Source organism: Vanellus vanellus (genome assembly GCF_965231255.1).
Source record: "Vanellus vanellus genome assembly, contig: HAP1_SCAFFOLD_2444, whole genome shotgun sequence".
In the NCBI taxonomy this organism is placed as follows: domain Eukaryota; kingdom Metazoa; phylum Chordata; class Aves; order Charadriiformes; family Charadriidae; genus Vanellus; species Vanellus vanellus.
The window spans coordinates 497-8,750 of record NW_028127050.1 but is presented as its reverse complement, the minus strand read 5'-3'; the positions used below and the strand labels follow the sequence as shown (position 1 = coordinate 8,750).

General features: G+C 72.5%; 1 protein-coding gene across 1 annotated transcript; it reads left to right on the top strand.

The window, feature by feature from the left end:
* Window positions 1-143: 143 nt before the first annotated feature.
* LOC309685556 (arf-GAP with coiled-coil, ANK repeat and PH domain-containing protein 1-like) lies at window positions 144-7,994 on the top strand (the record flags this gene model as incomplete). The annotated part of the gene is made up of 9 exons (XM_082501301.1): window positions 144-239; window positions 2,520-2,577; window positions 3,674-3,793; window positions 4,332-4,385; window positions 4,937-4,995; window positions 5,759-5,942; window positions 6,802-6,846; window positions 7,312-7,407; window positions 7,854-7,994. The coding sequence occupies exons 1-9, from the start codon at window positions 187-189 to the stop codon at window positions 7,992-7,994; spliced, it is 810 nt and encodes a 269-aa protein (XP_082357427.1). The 5' UTR covers window positions 144-186.
* Between the last annotated feature and the right edge of the window lie 260 nt (window positions 7,995-8,254).

The window sequence follows — 8,254 nt, the reverse complement described above, 5'->3', positions numbered from 1 at the left end:
CGTCCCTCCCCGGGGCGGAGCCACCGCCCGCCCCCCCCCCCCCGTCGCCACCAGCCGCCTCCCGGCACCGCCGCCCTCCGGAGCCCCGGGACCCCCCCCGGACGCGGGATCCTCCCCCGGGAACCGGGACACCCCCCCGGGACCGGGACATCCCCCCCTCCCGTGTGCCCCCCCCCCGGCTCCGGGATGACGGTGAAGTTGGACTTCGAGGAGTGTCTCCGGGACTCGCCCTGGTTCAGGTACCGGCACCGGGACCCCCCGGGACCCCCCCGCGACACTCGGGGGGACCCTCCCGCGACCCCCCCCTCGGACCCCGACCCCCCCCGGGTGTCCCCAGAACCCACAGCGGGCCTCTCCCCCCCTCACCCCCCCCCCAGCATCTCCTCCTCATCATCCTCCCGGGACCCCCCCCCCGGGACTGGGACCCCCCCCGGGACTGGGACCCCCCCCCCGGGACACTCGGGGGGACCCCTGAGACCCCCCCCCCGGACCCCGCCCCCCCCCGGTGTTTCCAGAACCCACAGCGGGGCCTCCCCCCCCCACCCCCCCCCGAGCATCCCCCCCTCAGCATCCTCCCGGGCCCCCCCCCCCCCGGGACTGGGACCCCCCCGGGACACTCAGGGACCCCCACGGGACCCCCCCACGGGACCGGGATGTCCCCAGGACCCCCCCGGATGTTTCCAGGAACCCCCCCTGCCCCCCCCCCAAATTGAAGGGGGGGGGGGGAGCAGCACTGGGACACCCCCACAATGGGTCTGGGGGGGGACACCCCCCCTCCCATTACCTTGGGGGGGGGTCCATGGGGCAGTTGGGGTCACAGGGGGCCCCTCGTGTGACACCCCCCCCCCGGTGTGACCCCCCCCTTGTGTGACACGGCCCTCCCCTCCCCCCCCCCCCTGGGGAGGAAGCGGTTTTGCGTGGGGGAGGGGCAGGAAACCGGGGGGGGGAGGGGGGGACACCTGGGGCCCCGTGTCCTCGTGCGGCCTCGCACACGCGTGTGCAATGGGGGGGGTGAGCTCTCACCTCCACACACGCGTGTGTGTGGTGGGTGGGTGACCTTGCACACGCGTGTGCAATGGGGGGGTGAGCTCTCACCTCCACACACGCATGTGTGCGGTGGGGGGGTGACCTCGCACATGCGTGTGCGATGGGGGGTGAGCTCACATGTCTGCACATGTGTGTGTGCGGTGGGGGGGTGACCTCGCACACGCGTGTGCAATGGAGGGGTGGGCACATATGTGTGCGTACATGCGTGTGCGGCCTCACCTGTGTGGGGGGGGGTGCGAGCTCACGCTTGCGCACACGTGTGTGCAAGGGGGGGTGCGTGCGTGACTGCACACATGGGTGTTGGTGGTCATGACCTCACACGTGTGTAGTGGGGGGGTGAGGCCTTGCAAGGCCTCGCACACGCGTGTGTAGCGGGGAACATGTGAGCTCACACGTCTGCGCACACGTGTGTGTAACGGGGGGGTGATCTCACATGTTTGGGCACATGCGTGTGCAATGGGGGGTGTGACCTCAGACACGCCTGTGAGAGAGGATGCGATCTCACGCGCGTGTGCAACGGGGGGGCGTGGCCTTGCACGGCCTCGCACATGCGTGTGCCGGGGGATGTGTGACCTCGCCCACGCGTGTGCAGCGGGGGAGGGGGGGCCGTGATCTCACACGTCTGTGCACACGCGTGTGCTCCCCTCCTGCAGCTGCTTGCACGGGGAGGGCGGGGCTTGCACGAGGGGGGGCGTGGCTTGTGGGAAGGGGCGGGGCTTGCAGGGGGGTCCCTCAGCCACGGGGAGAGGGGGGATGAAGGGGGGGGGGGAGGGGGCACTTTGGGGCACCCCAATTCTCCCCACCCCACCCCCCTTTTCACCCCCCCCCGATGATGTCACGGCGTCGCCGCGGCGACCGCGCCCGCAGGAAACGCCGCCGGAAGTCACCCGCCGACCGCAGGGGCCCCAAATCACCCCAAATCACCCCAAAACCATCCCGCCGCGCCCCCCCCGCCCCCGACGGGCCCCCCAACCCCCCCGACGCCCCCAAATCCCCCCCTTGAGCCCCCCCCCGAGCCCCAAATACCCCTCGTGACCCCCCCCAAACCCCCAGTGTCCCCCCAACTCCCCCTGGGTCCCCCCAACCCCCCCCAGTGACCCCCCAAACCCCTCCCGGGCTCCCCCAAACCCCCTCTGCCCCCCCCAGTGACCCCCAGACCCCCCCAGACCCCTCTGTCCCCCCCCAGTGACCCCCAAACCCCCTCTCTCTCCCCCCAGTGACCCCCAACCCACCCAAGTGGCCCCCAAACTCCCTCTGCCCCCCCCAGTGACCCCCAAACCCCCCCAAGTGGCCCCAAAACCCCCTCTGCCCCCCCAGCCCCCCTCTGTCCCCCCCAGTGACCCCCAAACCCCCCAAGTGTCCCCCCAAACCCCCTCTCTCCCCCCCGGTGACCCCCAAACCCCCTCTCTCCCCCCCCAGTGACCCCAAACCCCCCAGTGGCCCCCCCCAGTGACCCCCCCGTTCCCCCCCAGGGCGGCCGTGGAGGAGGCAGAGGCCGATGTGGCCGAACTCGAGACCCACCTGGAGAAGGTGGGGGGGGGACCCCAACATCTGGGGGGGGGGGGATGGGGGGTGGCCGTAAAGGGATTTCTTGGGGGGTTCCCTGGCGTTTTACACCCCCCCCCCCCCCCCCAGGATTTGAGGGGGGGGTCCCCAGGGGTTTGGGGTGGGGTGAGGATCCTGGAGGGGTTTTGGGGGGATCCCCCCTGGAGCTGGGGGGGTATCTGGGGGATTGACGGGGGGAGGCTGGGGGTCTCCTGGGCTTTTGGGGGGGGGGTCCCCAAGGGATGAGGGGGGGCACACATCAGGGGACTGAGGGGTGGGGGCAGAGGTTTGGGGGTCCCTGAGGGATCTGGGGGGTCCGGGGGGACCTCAAAGTCCCAGGCAGTGCTGGGGGGGCCTCCGGGGGGTCTCAGAGGTTTGGGGGTCCCAGGGGGGGATCCGGGGGGATTTGGGGGGCCCTCAGAGTCCCAGGGGGGTGCTGGGGGATTCCCTGGGGTTTGGGGGTCCCCGAGGGATCCAGGGGGATGTGGGGGGATCTCAGAGTCCCGGGCAGTGCTGGGGGGGGCTCCGGGGGGTCTCAGAGGTTTGGGGGTCCTCGGGGGGATTTGGGGGGCCCTCAGAGTCCCAGGGGGGTGCCGGGGGATTCCCTGGGGTTTGGGGGTCCCGGGGGGATGTGGGGGTGTCCATGGGGATTTGGGGGGCCCTCAGAGTCCCAGGGGGGTGCCGAGGGATTCCCTGGGGTTTGGGGGTCCCTGAGGGATCCAGGGGGGTCCGGGGGGACCTCAAAGTCCCGGGCAGTGCTGGGGAGGCCTCCGGGGGGTCTCAGAGGTTTGGGGGTCCCCGGGGGGATTTGGGGGGCCCTCAGAGTCCCAGGGGGTTGCTGGGGGATTCCCTGGGGTTTGGGGGTCCCCGAGGGATCTAGGGGGATGTGGGGGGATGTGGGGGGATCTCAGAGTCCCGGGCAGTGCTGGGGGGGCTCCAGGGGGTCTCAGAGGTTTGGGGGTCCCCGGGGGGATTTGGGGGGCCCTCAGAGTCCCAGGGGGGTGCCGGGGGATTCCCTGGGGTTTGGGGGTCCCGGGGGGAGGTGGGGGGGTGCGGGGGCGGCTGACGGTGCCCCCCCCAGGTGCTGAAGCTGTGCTCGGCCATGCTGGACGCGGGGCGGCAGCTGGAGGGGACGAGCCGGGCCTTCGCCGCGGGGCTGCGGGAGCTGGCGGGGACCCCCCGCGGGGACCCCCTGGTGCGGGTGGGTGAGCACCCCCAAACCCTCGGGGGGGGGGGGGTAGGGGGCTCAGGGATGCCCCGGGAGCGGCAGCACCCGAAAATGGGGGGTCTGGGATTGTTTCAAGGAGGTTCGAAGTGGGTCTGGGGGTCCCGGGGGGCTCAGGGATCCCCTGGGGGGGGCGGTACCCCCAAATTGGGGGAGTCCCGGGGGGGCTCAAAGTGGGTCTGGGGGTCCCAGGGGGCTCGGGGATCCCCTGGGGGGGCGGTACCCCAAAATGGGGGGGCCTGGTGGGGTCCCAGGGCCTTGTGTGGAGCCCTGGATGGGGGGGTGCCCCCAAATGGGGGGGGGGGGGGGGCTGGGGGGTCTCAGGGGCCTGGGGCACCCGGTGGTGTGGCTGAGCCCCCCCCAGGTTGGGGGGTCCTGGGCAGGGGGGGTTCTATAGGGATTTTAGGGGGGTCCTGGGGGTTGGGGAGCTCAGGGCAGGTGGGGGGGGGGCGGGGGGAGGGATAGGGGTCCGGGGGGGTTCCTGACCCCCCCAATTCTCCCTCCCCCCCTCCAGGAGGCACTGGAGAAGTTCTGTGATTCTCTGGAGCAGATGATGGACAGCCACGAGGTGAGCAGGCCACGCCCCTTCCCTGCAAGCCACGCCCCATACCACGCCCTCCTTTCACCAGACCACGCCCATTCGCCCCAAAGCCCCACCCCTCTCTGCTAAACCCCCTGTTCCATCCTGTCCCTGCCCCCCCCTTGCCAGACCACGCCCCCCACCGCAGTCTGGCCACGCCCCTCCTCACCACACACACCCCCGGCCGAAACCACGCCCTCTGCGGTCTGACCACGCCCCCAACTACATCCCCAGCCTAAACCCACACCCCCTCCCGGCCTGGCCACGCCCCTCCCGGCCTGGCCACGCCCCCAGGGGCTCAATGGAGGGATCCCTCACCCCTCTCTCCCCCTCCCTGTGCCCCCCCTTTGTCTCCCCCCATGTCCCCCCCCCGTGTGTTCCCCCCCCATGTCCCCCCATGTTCCTCCTCTCCGTGTCCCCCTGATTCCCCTCCGTATCCCCCCTCGATGTCCCCCCCCGTCCCCCCCCATATCTCCCCCCTGCTGTCCCCCGTGTCCCCCCCCGTGTCCCCCCCCGTGTCCCCCCCCCGCTGTCCCCAGGAGCTGCAGGACAGCACCCAGGTCGCTCTGCGCCGCCACCTCCACACCCTGCTCAAGGAGTGAGTGGGGGGGGGGGGGTCTATGGGTGCTGGGGGGGACCCTATGGGTTCTGGGGGGGGGCACGGGTGCGAGGCGGATCCTATAGATTTGGGGGGGGGGGGGGGGGGGCATGGGTGCTGGGGGAGCCCAGGGAAACATGGGGTCCGGGGTGGGTTGGGGTCCTCCCCAGGGGCACCTATGGGTGCTGCCCCCCAGAGAAGCACGGGGGCTGGGGGGGGGGGAGTGTGTGTCTGTGCCCCCCCCCCCAGAGGCACCCATGGGTGCTGCCCCCCAGGGAGGTGCAGGGGCTGGGGAGGGGGGTGTATCTGTGCCCCCCCCAGGGGCACCCATGGGTGCTGCCCCCCAGGGAGATGCAGGGGACCAGGTGGGTGGGTTGGGGTCCCCCCAGGGGCACCCATGGGTGCTGCCCCCCAGAGAAGCACGGGGGCTGGGGGGGGGGGGGGTGTCTGTGCCCCCCCCCAGGGGCACCCATGGGTGCTGCCCCCTATAGAAGTGTGGGGGCTGGGGGGGGATGTGTGTCTGTGCCCCCCCCCAGAGGCACCCATGGGTGCTGCCCCCCATAGAAGTGTGGGGGCTGGTGGGGGGGGTGTGTCTGCGCCCCCCCCCAGAGGCACCCATGGGTGCTGCCCCCCAGGGAGGTGCAGGGGCTGGGGTGGGTTGGGGTCCCCCCAGGGGCACCCATGGGTGCTGCCCCCTATAGAAGTGTGGGGGCTGGGGTGGGTTGGGGTCCCCCCAGGGGCACCCATGGGTGCTGCCCCCCAGGGAGGCGCGGGGGCTGCGGGAGGCGCGGCGGGAGCGGGCGCGGGCGGCGGAGGCGCTGGCGGGGGCGCTGCAGCACCACGCCGAGGTCCCGCGCCGACGGCCGCTGGAGGCCCAAGAAGCCGCCGCCGCCCTGGGGGGGGCGCGGGGGGTCGCCCGAGCCCGGGGGCTGGACTACGTGCTGCAGGTGGGCGGGGCTTCGCGGGGGGAGGGGCTTCGCGGGGGGGCGGGGTTTGGGCAGGGAGGGGAGGTGGGTTGGGGAGATGGGCGGGATTGAGTGGGGGCGTGGTTTTGGAGTGGGGGCGTGGCTTCGGTGGGGGCAGGGTTGGTGTGATGTAGCCTGGGGGAGTGGCTTCAGAGAGGGGCGGGGTTTGGGCGGGGGGGAGGTGGGTTGGGGGAGATGGGAGGGATTGAGTGGGGCTGCAGGGGGCGTGGCTTGGAGTGGAGGCGTGGCTTAGTGGTGAGGGGCGTGGCTTGGCCTGGGTGTAGCTTGAGGGGCGGGGCTTCGGGAAGGGGCGGGGTTTGGGCGGGGGAGGTGGTTTGGGGAGATGGGAGGGGATGAAAGGGGCTGGAGGGGGCGGGGCTTGGAGTGGGGGCGTGGCTTAGTGGTGAGGGGCACTGCTTGGCCTGGGTGTAGCTTGAGGGGGCGGGGCTTCGGGGAGGGGCGGGGTTTGGGCGGGGGGAGGTGGGTTGGGGGAGATGGGAGGGATTGAAAGGGGCTGGAGGGGGCGGGGCTTGGAGTGGGGGCGTGGCTTAGTGGTGAGGGGCACTGCTTGGCCTGGGTGTAGCTTGAGGGGGCGGGGCTTCGGGGAGGGGCGGGGTTTGGGCGGGGGGAGGTGGGTTGGGGGAGATGGGAGGGATTGAGTGGGGTTTGGGCGTGGTTTGGAGTGGGGCGGGGCTTTGAGGGGGCGGGGCTTGGGATGGGGTCGATGGGGAGGGATTGAATGGGGCGGTCCCTCGAGGGGGCGGGGTTCGCTGGGCGGAGCTTATGAGGGTGGAGCTCGAAGGGGCGGGGCCAGGGCACACACCCCCCCTCCCCCCCCCAGATCAACGTGATCCAGGACAAGAAGAAGACGGAGATCCTCCAGTTTGTGAGTTTGAGGGGGGGGCGGGGGGGTCCCGGTGGGGGTCAGGCGGTCCCTGAGGGTCTGGGGGGGGCGGCGGTGCCTGATGAGTTTGGGGTGTCCCTGGGGGGGGCCCTGGGGGTCTTGGGGAGCCCCTGGGGGGGTCTGTGGGTCCCTGAGGGTCTGGGAGGGTCTCGGGGTGGGTGCCTGATGATTTTGGGGGGTCCCTGGGGGTCTTGGGGGGTCCCGGGGGGGTTCGGGGGGTCCCTGAGGGTCGGAGGGTCTCTGGGGGATTTGGGGGGGTTCAGGGGTCCCTGAGGGGGGGTCCCCGGGGCTGGGAGGGTTTCTTTTGGAGGGGGGGCTGTCCTGGGACTTTGGGGGCCCTCAGGGTGACTTTGGGGGGGGGGAGGTGTTAAGGGGCAGGGGGTCTGGGGGGAGGGGGGGTTCAGGCTAACGCCCCCCCCCCCATATGTGTGTCCCCCCCCCCCCCAGGTACTGGCCCTGCTGGAAGCCCAGGCCGCCTTCTTCAGCCGTGGCCACCGGGGGGCCACCAGCACCCAACAGTACCGGGGGCAACTGGGGGCGCAGGTGGGGACCCCCCCCCGCCCGGGGACCCCCACCCCCACCCAGCGACCCCCCCTCAGGACCTCGGGGGCGGGGGGGGGGTGACATGGGGGGGCTGACGTGGGTGGGGGACATGGGAGGGGACGTGGGGGTTGACATGGGGGGGATGTGGGGGGGTGACGTGGGGGGGTCATGGGGGGGTGAGATGGGGGGAGGGTGACGTCGGGGGGGACGTGGGGGGGAGGTGTGGGGGGGACATGTGGGGGGACGTTGGGGGGCACATGGGGGGTGATGGGGGGGGAGGGGGGGGTGACATGGGGGGGTGACGTGGGGGGGAGGTGGGGGGGGAGGTGGGGGGGGACATTGGGGGGGGACATGGGGGGGGACATGGGGGGGGTGACACGGGGGGGTGATGGGGGGGGGACGTGGGGGGGAGGTGGGGGGTGACCCGTCCCCCCCGTGCGGCGCAGTTGGACCGGTTGGTGCTGGAGGGGGCGCGGCAGCAGCGGGACATGGAGCAGCGCCACGCCCTGCTGATGCAGCAGGTGGGCGTGGCCCGAGGGGTGGGCGTGGCCAGCAGCCCCTCCCCCGAGGAGGGGGGGCGTGGTTAAACCCCCTCGGGGGGGTGGGGTCAAAGCCGGGGGGGGGGGGGTGGGGAGCCTGGGGGGGGACTTGGCAGGCTGAAGGGGGCGTGGCCTGAGCCAGGGGGCGTGGCCATGGAGCAATGGGGGGTGGCCAGTGGTGGAGGGGGCGTGGCTATGGTGGTGGCATGGGTGCAGTGCAGGGGGTGTGGCAGCGATGGAGGGGTGTGGCTATGGAGGGGCGTGGCATATGGTATGGAGCCAGCCCCCTCCAAGGGGCGGGGCTGGTG